This window comes from Anser cygnoides, chromosome 4 (genome assembly GCF_040182565.1).
Source record: "Anser cygnoides isolate HZ-2024a breed goose chromosome 4, Taihu_goose_T2T_genome, whole genome shotgun sequence".
Lineage (NCBI taxonomy): Eukaryota > Metazoa > Chordata > Aves > Anseriformes > Anatidae > Anser > Anser cygnoides.
The window spans coordinates 45,553,082-45,579,459 of record NC_089876.1 but is presented as its reverse complement, the minus strand read 5'-3'; the positions used below and the strand labels follow the sequence as shown (position 1 = coordinate 45,579,459).

Genomic DNA, 26,378 nt, shown 5'->3' with positions numbered 1-26,378 from the left:
GCTGGTAGAATCACGCTGGCTGGGAATGCCACAGTGTCCTACAAACATTTTCCAAAACACAGCATTAACCACTGGAAACTGAACTAGCCAGAGGAGAAGCTCCTTCAGATTGCTCTTGTGTTTTGTTTAATCTTTAATTAAGCTATTTTTGTGTTACTTTTGTTTTAATAGAGCGCTCTATTACAAAGGACTTTGTAAAGAAAGTCCTACTGTCAGCATTCTCCTTTAAAAAGACCAGTTGTCTACACAACAGTGCTTTCTTTCAGAGGTGTTATTTGAGATGTTCAACAAAGACACTTGTTTATTTTTCCTCTCTAAAACTGATTTTTCGCTTCTCGGTGTTTGAAATCCATCGGAATACATTTAGAGAGGTGATAACATTAATGAGAAGTGAGAATTGCTCCTCTCCCCCCACTGCCAGGTAGTGCAGGATTTCTCCGTTCTGTCCATGTAAATGCAAATTTTCTGCTCAGTCCCTTCATATAGGAGGAATGCTTTTTCAGCCGTCACCTGTGTATTTTTAACTTACTCCATTATAATTTTAGAGAATCAGAATATATTTGGTGCTGAGCATTCTAACTGGAGCTGAAGTCCCGTGTTTATATGCAGCTGTAACTACAGCATTGGCATTTACAGCAGACGCCCGAAGGGACTTGTGCACAGTTCATGCTTATTCAGTCCTCCCGCTGCCTCCAGCTTTTTCAGCAGAGCAGAGCAGGGCAGCATCTCGCCATTGTGGAGTTCACTTTACCTGAGCGAGGCAGCCGACAATAAAGGAATACTACTTCTTTGCACCTTCACGCTTCCTTCTATCGACCTTATTTTTAGATAGACTTTCTGAGGGCTTCATGAAATGAATCACATGGGAATATCGGCTTACAGGCTTCTTGGCTTATATAACATGAGGAAGAAAGAAAAAAAAAAGGGAAAAAAAAAAGATGGCTTTATATCGCTCTGTGCTCTAAATCATTCATCCACATAGCGAACATATGTGCAGGTGAGAAAGTGCTGAGGTGAGGAAAAAAGAAATTTTCAAGAAGGCCAGGTAGGCACTGAAGTATTGGAAAAGATCAGCAGCTTTACCTAATGATCCATAGAGCCTCGAGGCGCCAAAAGCAAAACTGAAGTAGCAAGAGATGGAAATCCATCCCAAGCAGATGAGACAACCGTGGTCTCACACACATGCGTGTGCCCACGCTCAGCCCTAGGAGCATGTCTGCAGGCTGCGGCGTGCCCAGCATCACCGTGTGTCTGCGTGGCGCTGTGTGCAAGCAGTGGCTGCTGACACAGCCAGTGCCAGCTGATAGCGTTGGCCGGGTCGCACGGTGTGCCCTTCCCCTCCCTCAGCGCGAGATGACGGAGGTGAGGCTGTTGCCATTTACTTGCTATCGTGCTATGGCTCAGCCATGCTTTCGTGGACGGACATGGCGTGGGTAGGGTCTGGGAGTGCTGTGGGCAATAGCACCATCAACCTCTTTCCTTTGTGTAGGGCTTGTGTTTCTTCTGACATGGCTGGCCCACTTTCATCATTCCACGAAGCAACGTTAGGTGTTGAGAGCTGCTGTGTAGTGGGGACGGCCCGTCTCTACCCAGAACAGAAAGGTTTCAGTTGTGTGCCCATGAGGGCTGTGGACATTTCAGTGAGGGGTACGCGTGCAGGGCTTGGTCGTAGGTGAACTGCATTATGTGATCAGACGAATGGCATGCAGGAACATTAGAAACAGATGTACTGCACATGGTATCAAAAACTTCATTTGGATCCTCCTCAGCATCTCCTGTTGGCTTTGGCAGGAAGGGTTGTATCTTGCATGGCAAGCCTCATTTCATATAGAGAGTTTAGTGTATGGTTAGGCGGTTTGCAGAACAAAAGCTGAGTTTGGTTTCAATCTGGCTGATACTAAACAGACTTTGAGTTAAGAGGGCTTTTGTTTCGATGCCATGACATTAAACCCTAATGTGAACCTTCCCCTTGTCTTGGCAAGGCGCAGCACTGCACTGTCATTTGCTTGTTGATATTTTCTGCCAAACAAAAATAAATTCTTTAAGGCTCATGCTGCTGAATAATTAATTTTTTATGGTTCCTGAAGGGAATACTTTATAGCTGAGGTGGATCTTTCCGTAGGCTGAGAGAGCCAGGATTACACTCGCTGAGAAAGCTGACAGTGGGAAGAAGGGCGCACCTCCTCAAGGGGCAGGTTTGCAAGGCACGCTGTGGTGGATGCAAATGTGCCTCTGCAGGTGCTCGATCCCGCAAATACGGAGCCACAGATGAGCCCCTCAGCTGTTGCCGGCACCTTTGGGTGCACTTTTGCTCCTGACTTGCCAAAGCTGTCCCCTGCTGCTGATGAGCTGTTCAGTTCCAGCTCCTAAAGTCTGCGCATCGGCATTTCTCTGCTTACTGAGAGGCAGGAGCTGATCTCCAGTCCCTTGTGTGGCCACTGCAAAACCAGCAGCGATGTAAGAGTGTGCGTGTTGTAGCTAATAAGCGTCTGTTAAGTGACAGATTCGTTCCCAGATCCTTAATGGAAACAGTGGGCTGCTCTCAGGGTCGTCTTGCTCTGCTTCTTGTGGTTGGGTCTCTTCTCCTTTGTGGTACTAGGTGTTGGTTGGAGGGCAGAGCCCCCAGTTCCCAACAGAACAAGGGAGACTTGGCCCACAATTTGCCCTGGCCACGGGCTCGGGACATGTGGTGTATGATATTGTGGGTTTGCACACATCCTCCAGCTATGCAACCTGAGTTCAGCTCTGGTTCCTCCATGTCATGTCCAGCTGTCAAGTGCTAGACTACCTGCAAGTGCTGTGGTTTCTGTGTGGATGTTTATGGGGGAAAAAAAAAAAAAAAAAAGGAAAAAAAAAAAGAGTACAGTTCCTAAATGAGATAAATGCAGCTGTCCAGGCAGAACAGGATTCTGGTCTGCTCTGGTTAGATACTTTTAGTGCCTAATCCATGTGCATTTTATCCTCCCTTTATTCTTTGCTGGCATGAGGCAAACGCACTGCATAGCTGGATGCAGAGGCTTGCTTCCTTGGACTTGCCTCACCTTCCCCCTGCACTGTGTGGGAAGTTTTCCTCTTTGGGAAGTCTTTGGAGTGTCATTTTGGTAGGAGAATGCTGGGGTTTTGTCAGTAATAGCTGCAGCTAATAACAGGAAAAACTACTCAGCACTGTGTCGTTACCCTACTGCTGTCTTAACTGCTGTATCAGTAGGCTTCAATGCAAAGACGCTCCTGATAGGGAAGTGCTGTGGACTTTCATACCATGCTCAGAGACTGGGAGAGATCCTGAAGTCAGAAAACTTAGCGCAGAAATGGGCACCCTTGCAAATGAGACCGTTCTTACCACTTCTGGAAGTACGAGGGCATGGTGAGATTGCCAAACTCAAATCGATTCTTTTTGCTGTAAAAATTCTGCAAGTGCTCAAAGGTCACTGTAACTGTATTAACTTCAGGGACTTCATTAACAGATTCATTTTTCTAATTACGAAAAAGAGTATGGGTGGAAAAAGTTAATTTTATGGAAACCCCACCCTAGTAACAGAAAATGAAGTTTGATTAACACTCCTGTTTCTCAGAGGCATTTAATACAGCACACAAACGCAAAGACTTGATTAAGTAAAACTCTCAGAAAAACCTTTTCAAGGCTGCAGCAGATCTGGTAGAAGTGCAGCACCCTCTCTGTAGGGCAGTGATGGCAGGACGAGGAACAGTTAGTGAGTGAAGCGGTGAAGGACTGTAGCCAGCAGCTGATCCACGTGCCTGGAAGCGAGCTGTCCTGCCTTGGAGCAGTCGGGGTGACAGGGATGGGGACGTACCAATTCCCAGCCGCGTGTCCGCACCCCTGCAGCCCAGCTCACTTAGCGCAGCAGTGGTGGGGGCTCCGTCCTTGGAGGTGCCTGGCACCCGAGAGCTGCTGCCCCGACTGCCCCACGTGCGGAGGGAGGGAGGCTTGCCGCGCGTTCTTGCTGTCTCCGCAGAGAGTTGAACAGCCACACACCAAAGCGGTAAGAGCGATGTCCTGGTTGCGTCCTGAAGAAATGGGAGTTACTCTAGTTGTGGTCTTAACTGCACTGACTGCTCTCTGCTAAGGCTGTAACTCTTAAAAACGTGCTTCGCTAACTGGAATAATCAAAGACTGTGAAATTAGGCAAGTTTCTGGTCACTCACAACAGTTGTGAAAACAGCGGTGCTCTCATTCACACCGCTGAATTGTAGTGGTGCCGTTCGGGCTGCTGTCGTAGATGTGGTGTCAGCATTTCTTGCACAAGCTGCCAGAAGCAGAGGGTGAAAATGGTTTGGTAAAAGGCAGGCGGGAGCCCGCAGAACACCAGGATTTTACAGTGCTTTGTAGAAGAAAAATCAGCAGTATATTTGAGCTAGAAAAATCGTAAGCCAAATGTAGAGGTGCCAGACAGCTTGCGTATCTTTCTAATTTAGAGACCACTTGTAACCTCTCGTGTATCAGTCACTGTCACCACGCTGACAGAGCTTACATCTTGGAAAAGAAAGCAAACTTTTCAGTTCCTTACAGAAGAGGGAGCTTCTGTTTTAAAGCAAAAGACTAGCTAACTTATTTACCTGTTATAAAGCACATTAACTGTTACAATATAGTACCAGATGAATGCTGCAGAGGTAGCTACTGAAATTTCAAAAATGATGTTGCCTATGGAACCTGAATTTTTCATCCCTTCAGTGCATCTTCATATCAAGACTGCTGGCAATATTTAAAAGCACATGCGAACACGCATGCAGAAAAGAGCACTGCTTGCTGCTTGGTTCTCAGCCGTGCTACTCCCTTCCTTCAGTTACTACTTCTGCAGCCTTCTCTAGCTGACCTTTCCGTATTATATTATTATATGCCCCTGATTCTCTTGCAGTATTTATTTTTACTTATATGATTCTCTCATATCAATTCCTTTTGTTGTTGTTGGCTTTTTTTTTTAAAAAAAAAAAAACACCCCTACTGCTAGACCCCCAAACCACACAGCTGCAGTTGTTCTAACCAGAGTCCAGTGGTCCTTGTTACACGTGGTACAGATGCTTCAACTCAGAGTTCTTATTGCTGTTTTCTTTTGTTGTGGTTGATTGTTATTACATATGTTAAAGTTGATAACTTTGCATAAGAAAGGAAATAGAGGACCAAAAATTTTAGAGGACTAACTAGATAGAGAATATATTATTCTTGAGGCTCAAAAAAAATTATTACATGATAGGGAGTTATAGATTTTTGTCCTCATTGCTGGGTAATTTAACCTTTCCTCCCCTCTCTGGTGACAATGATGTGCTATGATTATGATAACTGTGATCATATCCTCTGTGCTCCCCGCTGGACAGCTACCTTGTTTATTGTGTAGAACAGATTATGCTCTCTTGATGTTATTATTTTTCAGTTTGCCTTTATTCCACATACCCCCCCAGCCATTCATGTATACTTAATTTACTACAGCTAAAAGCTAGGTATGAAGGGCAGAATTAATAGTTTCTAAGTAGGCTTTTCTGTGATACCCATCCCACTGCATTCAGAGGCATCACAAAAAAATCTTCACAAATTGGTGTGGTGCAGGAATTAGCTTAAACTGACAGAAGGTGAGCCATCGGCACAGCACAGCTGGTTGGCAGTGGGACAGCGATGACCCCAGCCCCTCTCTTAGGTTCAGTGATGTGAATGAAGTGCTTGTGTTCAAGTCATGGTCAAGGCTGTGGGATGTGAGGCTTGGTTTGCCTGGGTGCTGGTGTTTGAGGACACAGGCAGGAGATACAGTGGCTGTATACCAAGAGTTTCCTTCACTTTGTTTTTCTGTGTGTTTGGCCTATTTTCTGCATACAGTATAGGCAAGAAAAAAACTTGTAATGGCTAAAGCTAAACCCTTGAACATCAGCATTTTTCCTTGAAAACCAAATAATGTCTATGCTGCTCATTTAGCATGCATCTGTTTTAATTAACTAGCATTGCCTCATGACATGCCAGATCATCAGGAATGAACTACGCAATAGCAAACAGACTCTTGTAGTGCTCAATAGCAGAAGGTTGTGTGTTTGAGTGGTCCCAGCACTTTCTTGGTGGTGTTCATAAACTGATTATATGTTTGCCAGAACAGCTGTGAAAGTCCTGAAACTAAGGAGTAAGGTATGGAGCTACAGGAAGGTAGTCTGTTGTTGCCTGTATATTTTTATTTCTTTTTCAGCCTTGCTGAGGTACACTTTTATTTGCTGCATCTTTAACTGGGGCTTTACTGCAGAGTACAACTCTACATGTTCAGAATTGAAACAACAAACTTGTATTTGATAAACTACATAAGCAGAAATGGTGTAAATCCTTTGTAAAGACAGAAGGCACTGCATCATTTTTGACTTTTCAAACATCAGTTTGCAATTTCGTGTGGAGGCAGACAGAAAAAAAACAACACACAATGAAAAGTAAAAATTAACTTTGATTCATGTGGTGTGGTTAAATTTCCCATAAGGTATAGACCAAAACAAAGACCTGGAACTGACAAATGGGAAGAATAAAACTGGAGATGAGGTAGAAGCCAGACTATATTGGTGCTTTTAAGACATACATTGTTGTTTTTTTCCCCCACACTAAAAAGCTGATGCTATCTGTATGCTATTTAGTGTTTTAACTTGCATTCCTGTTACTCTTGGAGACCATCTTTATTAGGATTACGAACAGCTGTCTGTTGCCATTTGGGACAACTATGGTATGGTTTCATGTGTGAAAATCTCTGCTGCCCAGGGTAAGCAGAAGGGCTGCTGCTGCTAAGCGTAAGGTACAGCTTTGTTCTGCTGGTGGTCCTACAGTAGTAACTCAGTACTTGAAGTATTATAGGAAAAAAGTTTCCTTCTCTGTCATTGAAGGACTCCTTAGAAATGTTTATCTTATCTTTCCAATTCTCAATATTATGCTTAATTTACTGAGAGAAAGTGTGCTGCTACCAAAAATGGAGAACTTTATTTCTGAAAAAAAAAAACTACCACCTCCCTAAATATTGCCTCTCTAGTTTAATGAGAAGTAAGCAGGAAAAAAAAGGTATAGTGTGTATGTATTTAAAATGTATTTATATATGAATAGAAATGTTTTATCAGATGAACACTCTCATAGGGACTGTGATGCTATAAAGCCTGGAAGGCCTTGGTGTGACATGGCATTTGTTTTGTTCAGCTGCTCTGGCAGTTTTTAAGTTGTGGCCCTTGGAAAGTGCTCTGAAGTTAACCAAATAATTTGACTTAATGTACGTGTATTCAGCTGAAATGTAAGAAAGATACAACAGTTTATGGTTGATCTTTTCCCTGTGGGCAGAAGGCTTTCTTTTCATAGACATTGAGTACCAATAGTTTACACAGTGGCCAGTTGCTGTTTAGTGAAATGCAAAGTGTAATAATGGTGAAAAATCAGATCTGTGGAGGTATCTGGGTTTCTCCATGTTAGCTGATTTTTAAGCAATGCCGTAGCACTTTGGGAGTTGAATATTTTTGTTTGCCTTTTGTTTTTTTGTTTGGAAACGGACTACCCAGTCAGAATAAGGTACCATTTCCTGGTGATAATCCGTCATTATCAATAAGCTATTGTTTGCCTGCAAAGTTATCTGCATTCTTCCTAAGTATTGTTTCTTTCTGTATTTCAGCTTGTCAGTGACTTACTGGAATTCTGTTTCTACACCTTCCGAGAGTCTCAGGCACTGAAAGTAGAGTTTCCAGCCATGCTGGTGGAAATCATCAGTGACCAGCTACCAAAGGTGGAATCTGGGAATGCCAAGCCCCTGTACTTTCACAGGAAGTGATAGAATATGTCTTAAATGGAAGAACTTTGCCTTAAGTTTCCCTGTGTTATTCCACACCCATGAAGGACCCAAGAAACCATATTTTAAACATGCTATTTACACTTGTTCAGCAGTCTCTGAATAGTCTAAAATCATACGAAGGGTTTGGGGAATGAAAAACAGTTGACTTGGATTTGGCAAGACCTAGATGTTTGGAAATTACCCCATAACCCTAAAGCATTTAGAAAATGTTCCTGTTCCTCTGGATGAAAAGCCATATCTAGTCAATAACTCTTTGATTTTGATATTTTAACAGATGGAGTTTTAAATATGCCATGTAGTTTCTGGTATTGTTTGCTTGTTTTAAAAGGGTTCAAGAACTAATGAGAACTTTTTAAAGCTTACCCTTGGTTTGCACATAAAACGTAAAGTCAATATGGGGCATTAATATTCTTTTCTTGTAAAAAAAATAAAAACAAACAAAAACTATATATATACACACATATATACACACACACACACAAAACCCTAATGTGTAAAGTAATAACAGAACATTTGGTGTGGAATACTCTGTTATCCCCACCTGTGGCATTTGTTATCCCATGTTATCCCCTCATAGATGATATACACTGTGTTAAGTGTCCATTTACTATTTAATTAAGAAGGATAAGATGCGAAAACAAATGCCCTGGTATCAATTTATAGTATCTATTGTGCTGGCTTTACAAATAATTTTTTGCAGTCTTTTGCTGTACTGTACATTGCTGTATGTATAAATTGTGAAGGACCTGAAATAAGGTGTAAGGAACTTTTGTAAATGAGACAAAAAAAAATCTTTAATGGTTAATAGGATGAATGGGAAAGTATTTTTGAAAGAACTCTATTTTGCTGGAGACTATTTAAGTACTATCTTTGTCTAAACAAACAAGGTAATTTTTTTGTAAAGTGAAATGTTCTGCATGCATAATGAACCGTTTACAGTGTATTTAAGAAAGGGAAAGCTGTGCCTTTTTTAGCATCATATCTAATTTACCATCTTACAATATCTGTTGTAAATAACCACACTTAACCTTTTCAGTTGTATTTAAGCCTTTCTATTTTCCTCTATATTTTTTCTCCCTTTTGTCTCGCTTGCAAGTATACGTGACGAGCACATCTTAGAAATCGTGCTTCATATTTCTGTAGGAAACTACACTTGTTGTGTTTGCCACTTTACGAAGGTTTCATTTAACAAGACAAATTACAGTCTCTCCAAAGCTTTTGCCAGCTTAATGATACAGTAAGTTCTTGCCCTCTACTCCCTTTCTCTCTCAGGGGAAGAGGTGAATAAGACATTGAATGATTTTTCTTTTTTTATTACGGTTTCCCAAATTGTTTTTTTGTTTTCCTTTGAGTACTGGATACGTAAAACATCTTAAAAGGTCAGATTATTATTTCAGATTGGGGAGAATGATTTCTGATTATGATGAAAGGAACATGCAGATCATTACAGTAAGTACATCGAACAGACTTGTACTGGTGAGAGGGATGGTAAGGTACTGATACGGGCAGATTAGCTGAGTAGAATTTCTAGTGAAAAAACTCCAAGCATATTTAATTTTGTATGAATTTTTGTAATAATCAGAACACACGAAAGAAAGATATTCACACTACAAGTTCAACTCAGTTGGTCTGATTTTGTCTCAAAAACGTTTTCTCTAGAATAAGACTGCAAAGAAAAACTTTTTGAGGTGATTTTTCACTATTTCACAATTTATAAGCAAATATGAAATTTTGGAGTAGAATAGAGGACAGGTGAACTTTTCTGAGGCTCAACTGTTGCTACCATATGCTAATTTCAATAGAATAGTTTTTCAGAGTCCTAATCTATAGCGTTCTCTCTGGGTGACACTGATGTTTTTGAGCTATAATTCGTCCCCTGACCGGTCAGAATGTAGCATTTCTTTCCAATGGTGGTCTAATAGGAATTATACACCCTTTCTGATTCCAAATTTTGAGGTGCACTGAAGACAGTCAGTGCTACTTGTCTTTTTAAATGACACCTGCCTTATGCAATGGGTAATCTGTAAAGACTGTATTCAGAGAGGTTTTTTATATATAAATATATACATACATATATTATTTGCATTTTGGAAGTCTAATTCATAGGCAGATCTTTAAATACTGACCTGCACAGCAATATGAAAGCCAAACTTCCAATGTGAGACACACAGCATGCAGACTGGTTGTTTACAGTAAAGAAACAGTCATACATCCATCTTTTCATTTACTTTTTTTTTAAAAAAAGTCTAAAATAGAAAAACTTCAAAGCCAGGTTCTGGGTGAATACAGTCTGCAGCAGCTTTTTATATTAACAAAGTTACTGCCTCCTTTTCTGTCTCAGAGTAACTTTGCTTGAATAAAATAGCAAAGCCATATTCTACACTTCACTGTTAAATGCCTGTCCCAGTCCAAATTGTTGTCTGTTTGCTCCTATTTTTGTACCTTATTACTTTTAATCTTGGTTTGGTACAATTCATAATTCACAGAAACTTCATATAATTAAACACACTAAATTAGTTTTAAAAAGCAATTTATATCTTTATGCAAAAACGTATGTCTGTCTTTGCAAACAACTGTAAGCAGATTATAATAAATCCTTTACTTTAATCACCTGTTGTTTATGAAACCATTCATTGATTATTATTTTTTGCTAGAGATCATTGAAGTAATAGATACAATTGGATATAGATGTTGTAAGAGGCAGTATTCTCTTATCAAGGACACTTAAGCAGAATAGCCATCACTTTTTTTTTTAATCTAAACCTGTGTACAGCAAAAAAACCTTCAGTTTTTAGCTACCAGGAAGTTACATTATTTTGAATTTGTTTAGAATGAAATAGGCATTTGTCTCCTGCAAAATAAAAGACAAACGAAAACATCTTTTAAAAGTGGGCTTCTGTTCATTGAGCTAAATTATTTTGTTGTAAGAACGAACGGGGATATACAGCAAGAGCATTGTATACACAGTTAAAAATGTAAAATAGTGTTAATGTACTGCAGTGGGTATTTCAGGAATACTACACACCATGCGACTGACCAGTTGCATAAAATAAAATAGAAAGACTAAAGTTTGCAATAGCAAAATCTTATTAAAACGATACTTTACAATCAATAATGCAAAAAGCTAATTCACAGGGTGGTGTTTTTCACTGACTTGTTTAAACATTTATGAAATTAAACAATTCTACAGTTAATGCACTTTTAATTGTTTATTAAAGATTTGACTTTTTCTTTTTTTAGAGCAATGTTTTCAGCTGGAGGTCAATGACTCGATAAGATAGACAGCAGTTCTGAGGCCAGGAAGCTCAGAGGAATGTTTAAGAATTCTTGGAGTTTAAATAGATTCCTGGATGAAAAAATAAAAGCAGCCAGCAGTATGGTGTAAACAGTAAAATCTATGCATAATGATGCATTTATAATTAGGGGTTTGCTTCTGTATGTTTAAAGCTTTTTAAATAAATAGAAAATATTGTTTGGTCTTTATGTTAATGTCTGCAAGTACCTATTTTTCTTTTTCTTTTTTTTTATACAAATTGTACAAATATACATGAATTAAACTGGTTTGATTGCAAGTATTTCTTGCATTTTAATCTCAGATAGCTGCTGGTGCAGTGATATCCTTAGAAACAAGCTTCTGCGCGCTTGGAAACAATATTAAACAACAAAAAGTAACTAACAATGCAATATAACATCCTCAGACATCTAGCAATTTGTTGTTATCAAGCTCTAGTAATTTGGACTATAATGCACATACAATGGCTTCAGCCAGACAGCAGCAGCTCGCACTGTATAGTAAGAAATGCCCAACCTTGAGGAGTTTGGTTCATTTAATCTGGGTACTTGTGCTTTCCAAATGATGAAGTGGTGACACCGTTACATGCAAAAACCACATCCTGCTCAAAGAAACAAAACCAGCAGCCTTCACTAACCAGACAAATTTGGCTTGAGGTAACCCAGAGCTGCTCTACCTACTGACCAGAGGTAGAATTTCTTCCCTGGAAATACGGATTGACTATGTTACAAGGTTTCTCAAGTTAATAAATCAAATTGCCTTCTCAAGAGTCAGGTCTCTTCCAATTACATTAAGAAAGTTAGAAAGGGAAATAAAACTCTTGCTATGCTGGTTCGTTTTGGGCACTCCCTTAAATATCTACTGCAAACTTCTGCATGAAACTAAGTCGTGGTGCAAGACCACCATTTAATTGCATTTTTTTTTTAATAGCACATTACACAAACCTTTTATTGTCAAAAATCCTTGCACCTGCCTTCTGTTTGCTGAATCGTCACCAGGAAAGAATAGCAGAGGATCAGCAGTTAAGAAAAATTTCCCATATGTTTAGAAGCAGATGTATCTGTCATATGCTGTTCTAGAAATATAAAATGCTATCACTACTTAAAAACAAAAGTTACTTAAACTTACATTCTGACCTCAAGCTGGGACACTGCTTTCTCTCAGGTATCTGCAGAGAATGGGAGTCTATGTTGCGTACAATATTAATAATAAGATAGAAAGTAGTGAAAAATACCCTTTCATTTCAAATATTTTTGTTAGGTAAAACATGCCAGATACTGTAAGGTGTTAACGCTTTAAATGTAATGTCAATAGGATGAAGTTTTATTTGGTGCTTACCTGTGGTTACTGGAAGTGCAGATGACGGCACGATGCTGAATTCTCACATAGAAAACGATGCCTGAGGCACAGTCAGCCCAATAGGTGAAACTCCAGCGAAGATTTCCACTTAAACGTATTTAGCTCTGGTGCATTTACAGACCACACAAGCCCTCTGTCAGCAGTGGATGGAATTTTCTCATGAAATTGCAAACCAGGTAAGAATGGTGAAATGGGTTAAGAGAAGACATGAAGGAACAGAGCACTGAGAAAGGCAAAATTCTCCCCAGGTCTTTTCTATGATGCAATTACAGAGGCTCAGCTAACTAGAGCTATAAGCAATGTAGCAGAAACACCTATCTTCATTACAGGCCAGATAAATGAGTCCTGAGATTCTTCTTTCAATTCCAATGAAAGGCTGGGCATCAGAAGGAAACCTGCCATGAAGACCAGGGAGGACACTGACTAACAACATTCAGCAGTCTGAAAACCCCAGGGAGAACAGCGAAGTGAAAATGCTGCCTGGCCAAGGAGCAGAGCTGAGTGCTGTCCAGTGAGTAACACACACTGCGAATTCCTACTCATCCCAACTAGGCTGGAGGCTCAGCTTTTTCATTAATTATTCAGCAAACACACATTAGACCTTAATCCCCAGGCAGAGGGGTACAATCTCTGTTCCCACAGAGAAACATCCCACAAAGAAAACATTACTTTGCATAAAATGTACAAAACAGTTTACTCCTAAATCACCCTCTTTGATTTGCAGCCTGCACCAGGCATTTGCTACAGGGAGTCTCAGCTTTTGAAAACTGAGCCCTACATGCCCCTACTCACAGCAACCAGTGCATAGCAAGGGCAGAGGAACCCTGCCCACGGATTAAGCTGAAACTGTACCCACAGTTGTGACACGAGAGCAGTTCCCTGCGGGAGGACAGGGACAGCCCAGAATCACTGAGCATGACCACTCCTGCTGCCACGCTAAAAGAGAAAAGCCCTTCAGCTGGCTTTCTCCACAGCTGATTTCCTGTCCTCCATCCTGCTTCAAGTTAACTCTGTTCTTCCCACATCTGCCAGACCATGAAAAAGAAAGACAAGAGGCATACCCTAAAGCCCATGTTCAGGAAAGAAAACCATCTCAAAGGACTGTAAAAGGGGCCTGATTTTCTTAATATGAATTTTATTTCTTAGCATCCTTTAATCTCTACTTCCAAATAGTCAGTGCAAGGGCACCATTTGCAGAGCTATTCAACAGTGAGAAGGATGCCTGAGATGTGCCATGGCTACTCAGCTGCACAAATCTGTACTCAGACTTGGTATGACCAGGGCAAAGTGCAAAACCGTATGCTGGGTAGCAGTGACCACAGCTCAATTCCTAAGAGGCAGTGTGGTTAACCTGAAAGCCAGATCAGATCTGGCTCAGCACACACCACTGCTTTCGGACAAAGTCTGGGATGTGAGAAAGTTTGAAATAGTATTTACCTTTGCTCAGTGTATCGTTTCTCAGTAGAGAAGTTTCCTTCTTCGGGTTCTGCGTAGCTCCAGAAGTAACAGGAATCTCAAAACATCTCACCTAAAGGCAAATAGGGTCACAGGGCTGGACTGAAGAGACACTGAGCATGTCTTTTATTCCTTCTCTATATATCTGCCTTTTTCAACCACCTCAGTTAAAAGAAAAAAAAATGCAGTAAAACAGAACTAGAGCTGAGAAATACATTGAGTATTTTGGAAGACAGCAACCAGAACAAGAGCTAACATGCACTGCACGTTTAAAACAGCAGCAAAACAAATGGAAGTGACTTATAAAGCCTCTAAGCTTTAAGTTATCACTGCTTCGCTAGCTGATGAGCCAGCATACCTAGCTGCCACACCTACTAGGCTAATAATGAGGATTTACACTCTCCCTGTTCTGTCAAACATTTTTAACTAGTAGCAATGAAAACTGAATTTGGCCACACAGACAACATCCTGCTTTCAGAATGACTCTGTTAAGGTCACAAATGAGTTCATGCAAGTCCCAGGCGACATGATTACCAGCCAAAACAGCACTTTGCCATGTGAACAAATCTGAGCAAGGAAACCTGCAATCTCTTGCTGCATGTATTGCTGTAACTATTTCCTTAATACTGTGTCAAGAAGCAAATTATAAAACTGGATCTCCTTTACAGAAGTCATCTTCCGTGCTTGGGTCACTCAGCCACTGTGCCAAGACAAGAATTGCCTATGGCACAGAGTCACTGCTCGCATACAAGGAGAATTCACAAAATGAAACTCCTCCAAGCTATGAGGTTTAGTGCTGGAGAGCAGTACTGACTTGGCCCACCATTGCTCCATCTGGAAATGATTTTTGCATACTCCAACGGTCTATACAGTCTGGGCAGAGGAACAAAATAATGGTATGAAGTTAAATCTTAAGGGGAAAAAAAACACCCCAACCTTAAGGCAGCATTAGCCATTAACTGATTTACTAATCACATTAGTTAGAAAAACTTGCAAGTGAAGTGAATATCTGCTGTAAATGACTCAAAATCCATGGAGTCCAATCTAACAAATATCTGAGCCTGTACTAACATGCCACCCTGTCAGATTTTCCTGCATCCACTCCTCTGCCTCCCAGAGGGTCTTAGTTGAAGGAGAGTAAAATACAAAGATTAATGACAAACTGCACGTAGCATTTTTATCACAGGGCACAGATTTATCCACCACAAGATTTCTGGAAGCTTTTTCTATAATCACAGATAACTCTCTTACTACTCAGATAGTTCTACAAATTCCGAGGCAGCTACTTGAGGACTGATACTGTGAAGTCTCATTAAGACCTTACAATCTACAATTACGGGGGAGGAAGAAAGGGAAGCTCAGGGAGGAGCCAGACAGACAGACAACAGATAAAATGCACGATGCCTCCAGGATGCACAAGGATCACAGCCAGAGATTCACTTTTCCTTTTGGCTTGGGCTTGCAGTTGCCTATTCTGAGTGACGAAAGTACCCAATCCATTTTAGAGCCTGTTTGTGACTGGCTGCAAAGAGCTGCCAATAATTATTTCATGTCATAACTTACAGAAACAGAGTAAAATATTCTCCAACTAAGGAATGACTTAGGTCAAATAGCAAATGACATTTTATTTCATTTACAGTGATATTTTTGAGTAGCAAAGGAACATGACATATAGGAGCCTGTAATAAAGGTTCTTGTGTCTTACCTTTATACAATAAATGAAGTCACACACATAACATAAATGAATGTATTCTTTGAAGACATCTGAAAAATGTCATGTCTTGATACCTATCATTTTACTTACCAATATGTCTGTTCCATATTGTCTATTCCACTTTGAAATATAATTTAAGTGTCAGCACAATAGCTTTTTTATCCAACAGTGTTTTCCAATCTCAAATAACATTCAGTTAAAAAGGCTGGATATAGACGCATAATCTCCAGGACACTAAGTTTTTAAAAATCATCTTCAACTGATAGCTGAGTTACAGATCAACCAGATATTTGACTTAAAATGCTAGTTATCTTGCAAACAAACATACTATGGTTCTTTACAATTGAAAAAAAAACATTAAAAAATTAAATTATCCCTCCATCCAACTGTCCTGTCCCCACCCATTCCAACCCTTACAGAATCTTTTGTTTCTAATTCATATTTGGCAACACTTAATGTCTTTATACAGATTATGATCTTCAACCCATAATCAGGCTCTTCGTTGATTAAAAACAGTCACAAAAGTAGAGAGAAGTGACTATAACAAAAATCCATGGATACCATGTACACCTTCTTGGCGTTCAATGCATAAAGCTATAAAAACTGAACATAATTTTGTGGAATAAGTCCTCTCTTGCCATTTAGAGTGCCTTCTAGCCATCCTGGTTCTCTGGAAAATTGCACTGTAAAAGAAAAGGAAAAAAATTACTGTATCTTTTTATGCTTGGATTAGTACTTTCAGGTTTAGCTCCATGACACCATGCAATGCATCCATAAAAACATCCAGTCTCTTGCAATCACCAGGTTGACAATCTGGCTAGGAAAGATGATGAGGATGGTTAACTTAAATACTTGTACAATCTTCTGATTTTGGGTGCAGGAGATTACATTAAGGAAACAATTAGCTACTGGAACTTAGAAAGGACAGGTTTATAAAACAGAAAATCTAGAAGCTTTGGGGGAGAAATAACTCCTATCAAACAGTTGGAAACAATTTCTGAAGCTGGAAGCAATGCAAGACCAAAAATCTGTCTTGGGCAGAAGTGGTGAATCTGGAAGCTCTGAGCCACAGGAAAGAGTCAGATCTAACTTCAAGTATCATTTCTTCACTGAGTAGGGCTTCTATTGGAAAAGACCAATGAACAAAATCTAAAGCATTCTTCTGGTTATATTGTCTCTCTGAAATGCAAACGCATCATGCTATTCACCAAACATGAAGGGAAGGCTTGAAACAGCAAGATAAGCCTTGCCTCTTATTGCCATCCTAAGTATCTGCCACTGCCAATACTAACGTTAGTGCAACAAAATCCATGAATGTAAATAGGAAAAGTTACAGCTCAGTCTCTAAATGCCCTAGAAGTACTTCTGTGAGCAACAGACCCAAGTCTGGCTTCCTACGTATTTCTGACATCATTTGACAGGAAGATAAAAAAGAAGCATAAACCACTTTCTTTTTCTTTTTAAAATAGACTAAAAAGTTCTCAAATCCCCCTATCAAATTTCTTATAAGAACACAGTACAGTTATCTACTTACCTATGCAATTGTAAGATCCCACACCTTTAGGGACCTACGATGTTCTCTACCATATTAATTTATCCTCACAGTGCTTCTGAGACAGACATTGTTTAGGGAAATGATCAGACAAATGCTGCAATATGCTGCCAGCCATGTCAGTGCTTTATTTAAAACACATTAACACATTGGCAAAAGATATTTGTAGCCTTTTAGAAATCAGGGAAGTAACAGTTAAAAGAGAGCAACACTTGAAAGTTAAGTCTCACTTTCAAAAGCATTAGAAGTTTTGAAATTTGACCACCTAAAAGATATTTTCCCCTAGTTTTTCCCTGCGTCCTGTTACTGTCAGGCTGTGAAGCTAGAAGCTGTGCTCAGAAAACACAGCTTAAACAACAGCTATCTCTGCAAGGGACTTAAACATTCAGAAAAGAAAACTGCTATCAAATGATAGCAAACGAAAGTCTGAGCATATATTTATAATGAAAGTGCTTGATAGAAAGATTCCCAAGGAAAAAGCACATTGAAAATTACCTTTTAGGATCTCTGTGCACACTGTAACTTACAGTAACTTACATTACTATTAGTAATTAGCAGGCCCTCCTCCCCCTTTGTCATTTTTATTCCATGATTACGGAGTACACACGCATTTAGAGCTGCAGTGCTGACACCACCACAAACCTCCCTCCAGAAGCTCAACCACAGCGGCTCTAATTCCACCCTAGCGAGCAAATATGCCAGCAGCTCCAGTGGCAGCCCAGCCTCTCCCCGAAGTATCCCTTGCCTGCAGAGCACATCTGTGTTACAGGAAAGAAACTCCCGAAAATGGCAGATTAGAAAGAAAATCAACCAAAAGAACTGTAACTAATTTCTGCTTGTCCTCTGGAGCTCAACCCAAAATATGCTTGAGCCAACTCACATTAACGAGAGGATAAACATTACTGGCGTGTTAGTGTCTATAAACCAAAAGCCTGTTAAAACCAAGGGTAGCCCTCGTCTGAGGAGATCACACTGGACCGGGCCCTAAAATTCACCCAGAGGAGAAAATGGTCAAACTATAGGGAATCACTTAGCTTGACACAGCAGCAAATTTCAGAAGTATTTTCTAAGCGAATTTGATAATTCAATAGTGAACTCCGCATACTGCAGCACATTCAGATAGTCGGCATGATGGCCGAGTAATTGGGCTTGAGTGACAAATCCCACTGTCACCCTAGAAGGCCAGACATGGATGGTAGAGCTGAGCTCTCTGCTTGGAAAACTAAACGCTACACTTGACTTTACACACAGCTCAGGGCCTCACTACTTTCTTAGTACAAGTTTCTCATACACTCAGTGAAGACAGACGAAAGGACTACCATGCAGATTACACCTCATATCACCATTTCTAGAGAAAAGCCTTTTTAAAAAAATGCAGCACAAAGTAATTCTTAATATTCAGCAGCTGCAGCAATCGTCATGTTGGGTAAGACTTGTGCCTCCTTTCAAATCACCTTGCGCATTAATATACCCACGTACATCGTTGACTTCTTCTGTGGACAAAACGTGCTAATGGGGAAGCTGCCCAAATGTAAAGCTACTTTAAATTCCAATGATCCTGTTTTTCTTTGTTAATCAATTCTAAGGTATAGTGTACAACAACATTCATTTAAAATAAAACCTTACCAGACAAAATGCATTCTACTATCACACACAGCTCCTCTTAAGTGGAGGACACAGGCTATTTCTGAAAAATAGCCTGCTCAAGAGAAGACGTTCCTTAGTGCCCCCTTTCTGTCATTTCTTCTCAATCAACAATGATTACAGTTCTTAGCACTTTTTCAGGCTTGCCTTATTTGAAAATACCTTGCTTCAGAAACTACACATTTGGCCTTAAAACTGCAACTCATTATTCGACCAAGCATCCTACAGGACTAAGTCATATGCTGGCTAGAGACAAGGAAAGAAAAGGAAAGGAAGGGAAGGGAAAACACTTGTAGTGTAAGAGATAGGGAGCAGAGAGCTGACAATTACATATGGCACAGCAAGGTTTGACGAGGGCATAAGACTGCACAACAAAAGCAATCAAAGAACAACCATCAAAGCTCAGAACAGTGGAAGTAGCGGCAGACTTCAGTCATCTGAAGATGACAGCTTCCTCAATACCTGCTGCAAGGCCATTTGAGCAGCCCAGTCTCGCTCTAGTGGAAGCAAACTGTACACCAGTAGGATGTCTATTAGTGTGACTGCAAGTGCTACCCAGCAATTACCCCAAACACACGGAGACAAAATCAACAGACTTTCAACTTGCAATGATCTCTAAGTAAAGCTTCTCTGATTTCATCTCGTCAAGAAACACAGAAAGATTAGCTTGGCATTTGCAGCATTCCTTCTTCCTTTTCTGTATTCTCCGTAGGAAATAGCTTCAATATTGCCCATGTTCGATTATCTAACTGTGAATATATAACATTTGTAAGCACCTCTTCCCAGAGACACAGTGCTGACAGAGTTCCCTATAGCAAACACTGTTCTGCTTTGGCAACTCAGAAGTTTCCTGGGTCCCCAAAACAAAAGAAACCGAGACTCATTTCCACAACAGAAATGCCTAGGTGCCACTAACTTCAGCTGGACTGAATCAGGGACTGCAAAACCTGTTTCCTTTGTAGAAACTAGCTGTTTTGGAAGGAAGAGAAAAAGGGGAAGGAAATCTAACAAGCATGGTGCCTGGCACAAGAGGGCCTCCCTTTCTGATGGACTACTTTACCAAAAACATAATGACTCCACAAGCTACATCTTGTAGGCAACAGAAATCTCACTGCTAAAACCACTGCAACACCAAAATACATTTCCATAGAACTCAATCCTCTTGGCCATTTTTTCACCAGGAAATTAAATTAAAGACCTGAGACTTGGGATCTTAGTTGTGAGCTGAATCCCATCCCATCTGTCAGCTGAGCATCTCTGACAGTCCTGCACACGCACCAAATGTGAGGTAATACACATCTGTTTAAACACCTTCCATTTCAACACTCAGCTTTCCATTAACATTTCTCTTCCAGGGACCACTTCTTCCACAACACTGTTGGCAGGAGGAACTCTTCCCTTCTCTGTATCAGGCAAAGTCAGTCTGTAAAAGGTCAAACTGCCTTCAGTGGCTTTTCAAAACTTCTAGCAAAGTCAGCAGGAATTTGGTAGTACTTATTCTGGTACATTTTACTGGTGAAGCTGCAGTTTTAACTTTCAGCAGTAGTTCGAGGTGACTTATCTCTCAGTGGTATGGAGGGATCTGAAAAGGTGAACATCTGTCCACAGCCTGAACACTCAGTTTCTCTGGGCGTAAAATGGAGATAGTTAATGCACATGAATGCTCCTAAGTGCTTTGAAATCCACAGATGAAAGGAGTACAAAGAAGTAGCTTTATTCTCATTTTTACTTCAACAAAATAATTATTTGCACATACAGTGCAATATAGTACTTTGGGAGTAGTACTTTTCTTTGATGTAAATCCTTCATTTGTCAATACCACAAAGAAAGCCCAGAAGCCACCGCATGAATAAAAGAGAAGAGTATGCCTTGGAGTCAAAACCAGGCAGATTAACTAAGGGTGGCACTTAGGTACAGTGGGAAAGATAGAGGGGGATAACAATGGCTGTGTGAACATTGATTTTGTGTTCCTACTGCACTTGATAGGGATGATGGGTGTCCCACCTTTGTTAAGAAAAATTACTGTAACAGAAAACGTTCTTGGTTTTCCCCACATTCTCTCTCCCCTAAAATGTTATTTTAAAAATTGTGAAAAGCTTTGATGAGAGCTATCTTGATAAGTTTTCAGGAAACCTCACTGTAGAACTGCTAGCGATACTGACAAGGAATTTTGTTGTGTAAACAGCACTTACCCTATCTAAAACACTTCTCCCTAGTGAAATTCCCATTTCTAAGCAGTCTCTTTTAAGAACCAGAAATAACACTTGGCTGCAAGGCTGGCAAAGTTTCAATGCCAGGCAGTCTGATTATTCTTTTCATGATTATTGGGAATAACTGCTTCAACCAAATGTAAATATGCGTACGACTGGCGTATGTCTCTCAGTCTCAGATCGTACTCCACTTCTTCCCATATGTGCCCTTTTCCGGTTGCAAAGTCTTCAAGCTTTGCCTCTAACCACCTGAATTATAGTGTTATGTGCTGTCAGTAATATAGACTGTAGCAACTGGGAAATAAAGATATTGGCACAGCCTAAGGTAAATTGAGTTGAAGATTGAGGGGGAAAAAAAACAGTGGATATTGTTCAGATTACATTATTCATTTTCTTACACAATTCAATTAAATATAAAAGTTTTTTTTCTTTTTTTTTTCTTACCGAATGGTGCCTTTGCATTTATGTTCTGTGGCACTTTAATAACAAGACTGAGATTTGGGTTAGCACAATGTGCATGCAATAAAGAAAACACCTGAATATGCAAATGTTCGGATTCTATACGAATTCCTACGAGGTGAAGTAAAGCTCAATTTAAAATATTAGTAAATCTACCCTTGTCAGCCTGCAAAACCAGTATTTTTCCCCCACTTTGATAAAGGAAATGGAGACAGGAGTAAAGGTTAAACTCTTCCCTACTTGCACCAATATTACATTTAGCAGCTATGACAGGCACAAGACTGTACCTCACTAAATGCCATTATCCTGTCTCAGGCTAAAGCAGCCAGAAAGATTCATCCAGGATAACAACAGATGAAAGAGAACTACTGCAATCAACATCCACAGACCAAGAGAGACAAAGCAGAAGAATGGGAAAAGGAAGTGAAAAAGTGCAAGAAACAAAGCAGAACAGAGTGAAGAGAAAGGAAAAAACTCAACATACAAACAGTAAGAGATGAAAGAGACAGGATTAGAGAAGTGAGACAGGCAGGGTGGAGAAAGGAGAGAGGGATAAAATCTTCACTAATGGAAGCAGCACTTTTTAGTAGACATTAATTTAACAGTTACTTTAATGGTTGATACTAGCTGTATGTCAACTTGATTGATGCGTTGTCACTTTGATAGTTAAGGTTATTGGTAGAGCTGCAGAATTGATGTATTATTACTTTAATTCTTCATTTGGGGGCTTTATTAGGGCATATGGGAATTTAAATTGAGTAACTGAAGAACCTGAATTGATTCACTGGAATTTGATTCTAGCATAGACACAAGGGTGTCTAATGCAAAAAGAAAAGGCCCATGTGAAGGCATTTCAGTGGTTTCAAATATGGAGACTGGTCTGCACTTTTAATGGGAATACCTTTTCATAGTGACAGAGCCTATCCATAATAACCTATTACAAATTGTTATGGAATGAATATTTAGTTATTACGTATGTCCAATTACTGCCTTATTACTTGCAGGCTCTCCTTCTTTTGTCTGCCAATCCACAACCCACCGTACACTGAAAGCGCTGTGGGGCAAGGACATCACCTCTAAAATCAGCAGGAAGCAGCGGAATAAATCAAAATAAATGTATTTAAGGAAACATGATCTTCCCCATTGGATATCTACAATTAGGATTTTAAAATGCAGTCCATGTACCCTTTTCCTGAGCTTCCAACCTTATTTGTAAAGATGATGTGGAAAACTAGAGTTGAAACATCTCTCCACACGCTGCCAGAGAGTCAAATTCAGTACTTGTTCTTGGACAATCTGACTATAGTTGAAAAGCTGTACTGAGGTTCCAAAAACATGGTAGTTTTGCCATAACGTCTAGCAATCTCTTTGCACAAAAAAGAATCTCAACATTGCTGTCACACAAACACATGATATAGAAGCAACTGCTTCTTGCAAGACTGTTTTCTCCAATGCCAACACAACAGGTGTACAACCCTTAGTGTCCTCCATTAGAAATGCCTTTTACACACCAGATCTTTTCCTCTATGCACCAGATTTTTTTCCTGTACACAAATTTTACGTCTACTGAAGATCCCTATCAGTCATGTTTTAAAAAACTTAAATTAAAATAACTGCTGTAAGAGACTTTAAAAAGAGCAATCACTTAGCTAATTCATTTTTAAAAGATTTCCCACCTAACTTGATTCAGACGTGATCTGCCTGCAAGGCAGTTATCTAATAGGAAACACCAAGTATGATTTTGTAAAGTGGGCAGGGAGGAACCTCGTGGGGACCTCAGACCACCTTATACTGAAAAAAAAAAAAAAGTCACCTCTGGACTAGACTTACTATTTATTTATTTGGGAGAAGACAGAGGACAGGAATGTCCTTATGGTCTGTCTGCTTTAAATTACACTTCACAAAGACGGGGAAGGAGATGTCTAGGTTTGTGCCATTTTGTTGTTGTTATGAATACTGAAAAAAGAAGATTCTGCTGAGCTTTGTTCATTTGTTTCAGCTTGTTAGAAAAAATAGAATCATTCTGTTGGGGTTGTAGGGTAGGAAGAGAAATTTCACATACACACTTTTGATCCAGTACTAGCAGAGTTAACAGGATGCATTTAGTTAGCCTTTTAATGCCTGCAGGTTGATTTTTTCCAGCTGTTTCTGACTGTATACTTTTCTCTTTTTCTTGCTGGATGTAAACTGGGAATTTGGGCTACTCCTCCTTATTGGATATCCAAACAAAGATTCTCACATGTGGTATCTGAACAACTGGGCAGTGCATACCCAAAGTCTGTTTGGTCATGCAGAATTAAATACCACTTTACCTCTGGAAAGAACATACCAGATTTCGGACCTAGTAGCAAGCTGGCAATGGATGAGAAGAAAACAGGCATCACTGCAGAATTTCCAGATTCTTTAGAGGCAAGTATGCCCCTTACTGCACCCCCCTCTGCCTCTAGACAGGCTGAAAGGCTAAAATACTAGTCTCAGTATTCACAAGGATCTTAAGAACGCAATTCACAGATCACTTTGAAACCCTCAGTCTGCACAAAACTTGGATGAGGATTTGGCTGAACTTAAAAGTCTTTTGTTTTTCAGTACAAATGCAACTTATCAAGGCCTTGTAACAAACAACAGTCTTACACTGCTCCTGCTATGAATTAATTTCTGCTTAGAATTATTATTAAATTGCATTCCAGTAACAAGAATTGCTGAATTTGTCCAGGCCCTGTTGATCCATTCCATACTATCTCTTTCTTCTGCAGCAGTATGAAGAAACTAAGCTCCAATATCTTCTTCTGTATCTTCAGAATTTGTATTACAGTAGTCACTGGCATAAGGTTTTAAAACTAAAACCATTCCTTGTCAGTTCAAAGCCCCTGTGCAGACGCTGGAGAGTAGAGCTATGGAAGCTAACTGAGGAATTTCGACACAGTCTTGAGCTCAGGAATCACTTTCTGGATGTTCATATGCAATACTATGTTTCCCTCCACAGAAATTTTTAAACATAGGCCTTCATTCTGCGAATTTATTCTTTCTACTAGTACAAACATATGTTAAGGCATCCCTTGATTAGAAGACTAAACATTCCCTATTCTCCACAATGATCACCTGATTTACCTGCTTGAAAATCCTTAAGTGGATTTTTTTTCTTTAAATGAAAGCCCATATGGTATCTTACAAAGATAGTCCACATTGAAAAAACACAGTTTCATAGGCGAAGATGCCTATTTCTCTATTGCTGAGCAACTTTTTTTTTCCTACTGCAACACACATTTAAACACTGCTGAAATATTAAACCAACTGAAAGAGTCTGCTTACCTGAAACAAACGCATTACCTCATACTGCTTTAATTTACATTAAAGCAGCTTCTATGTACCAGAAGTCTTCTACGTCCCTGTTTGCCATCATCAACATGGGCAGAACAGCAGTTATGCTTGTATTTTTATCCAAAGCCATTTAAACAGTTTTGTCAGTTTGTTTTTCATTGCTTTATATTCACTCAATAAGTACTTACCATCTTCAAAAATTGCTCCTATCTGAAATGATAATTCAGAGCTATGTTCTGCTTCGCATGGATAAACTGCTCTTGCTTTTCGGTGGGCAACACTGAAAAATGGAATTAAGAAATACAGTTACTTTTGGCTATTAATGACAACACCCCCCTTTTTCAACCATTCTCTCTCCATTCTCATTAGATGACTAAAACTTTAAACTCAGTCTCACATGCATCATCACAGGCTTCTAATTCATACACACAAATGCCAAAGCTGAAGCTTTACAGCTTACTGCTGGCATTTCTGAATATCATACTTCCAGTTTTATGCACTTATTTTTATGATAGCTAAACGTGACTTTCGACTAGAGCTAAAATATTGCCAAGTGCTAATCAGCAGTAAAATCAATAGTAGGCAAAGCACACTATACTTAATTTATAGACTAATCATTACACCTTCCAAAATGTTTCTTCATGGTCTTTGCAATTCAGCTTTTCACTAACACTGTACAGAAATCTTTACTGAACTTACTTTATTTTTACTTTTTTACAATACATTGCTAGACCACTGAGCATGCTATTTTGTCCTCAACATAATAAGGTTTATAAAACTTCACACAGTCTTTTAGAGGTGTTATTAGGATGCTCATTAATTAACCATTAATATGAATTTCTCCAAAATACTCATTTCTCCAAGTACCATAGGAGAAAACTTCGAATATGTAAGTATTTTTGGCCCATCTTATTTAATCACGCCTTTGCAAAACTGACAGTTTGCTGCTGCCCTATGCTTTGTTTAGACAAAGCACCCACACCAATAACTCATCTTTTGTTGAGCCCTGGCAACAACAACATAAAACACTGGGAAAGATTTTCCCTGCCCCAAGAAACTTAGAGTCAAATAGACAATGCAGTTCTGGTACAGAATGTCAACAGTGAGAAAAAATGGAATTTTGTTACAAAGTGTTGGAAAGAATTTATAAATATAAACAGCTACTTTATTTTGAAAAGCAAATATTATTGAACTTGTAGGAATAAAGCTAAGACCTTCGAAGGAAGAAGTGAAAACTCTTCAAAAGATGGACAACAGGGAAGGAAGGAAAAACAGGACAGGAAAAAAACCAGGCCAAAAGAGTGAAAGAAAAGAATGAAAACACACATAAACATAAAGATACGAGAAAGTACTTCAAAGTCAAGAAGGCTAGGATGAGAAACTTAAATTTGACGTGGGTGGTTAGGGAAAAAACAGATCTGTATTTTAAAAGACATTATAAGCACTATAGTAAGCTAAAGAATCATTGCAGTAGAGAGGGATCTAATCAATCGACCCATCAAAGTCTGTTTGCATTGACCAACAAGCCACTGGCTCAATCTAGGTGCCTTCTACTAGAAGGTGTTTAAAGGAAAAA

The 26,378-nt window shown here is 39.6% G+C and overlaps 2 protein-coding genes across 8 annotated transcripts in view; one reads left to right on the top strand and one right to left on the bottom strand.

Annotated features, from left to right (window-relative positions):
• NR3C2 (nuclear receptor subfamily 3 group C member 2) overlaps positions 1-11,282 on the top strand; it is a 203,827-nt gene extending 192,545 nt beyond the window's left edge. For all 4 annotated transcript variants that reach the window (XM_048071804.2, XM_048071805.2, XM_048071803.2 and 1 more), the window contains one exon: positions 7,623-11,282. In XM_048071804.2, the coding sequence (XP_047927761.1) occupies positions 7,623-7,778 (156 nt within the window). In that variant the 3' untranslated portion in view covers positions 7,779-11,282. The remainder of the gene's footprint in view (positions 1-7,622) is intronic.
• The window catches only part of ARHGAP10 (Rho GTPase activating protein 10), a 150,171-nt gene continuing 132,921 nt past the window's right edge, over positions 9,129-26,378 (bottom strand). For 3 of the 4 annotated variants that reach the window (XM_066996052.1, XM_013175097.3, XM_066996053.1), the window contains 2 exons: positions 24,991-25,082; positions 9,129-16,302 (listed from right to left, as the gene is read on the bottom strand). In XM_066996052.1, the coding sequence (XP_066852153.1) occupies positions 16,214-16,302; positions 24,991-25,082 (181 nt within the window). In that variant the 3' untranslated portion in view covers positions 9,129-16,213. The remainder of the gene's footprint in view (positions 16,303-24,990; positions 25,083-26,378) is intronic. The other variant, XR_010831131.1, reaches the window with a different exon arrangement.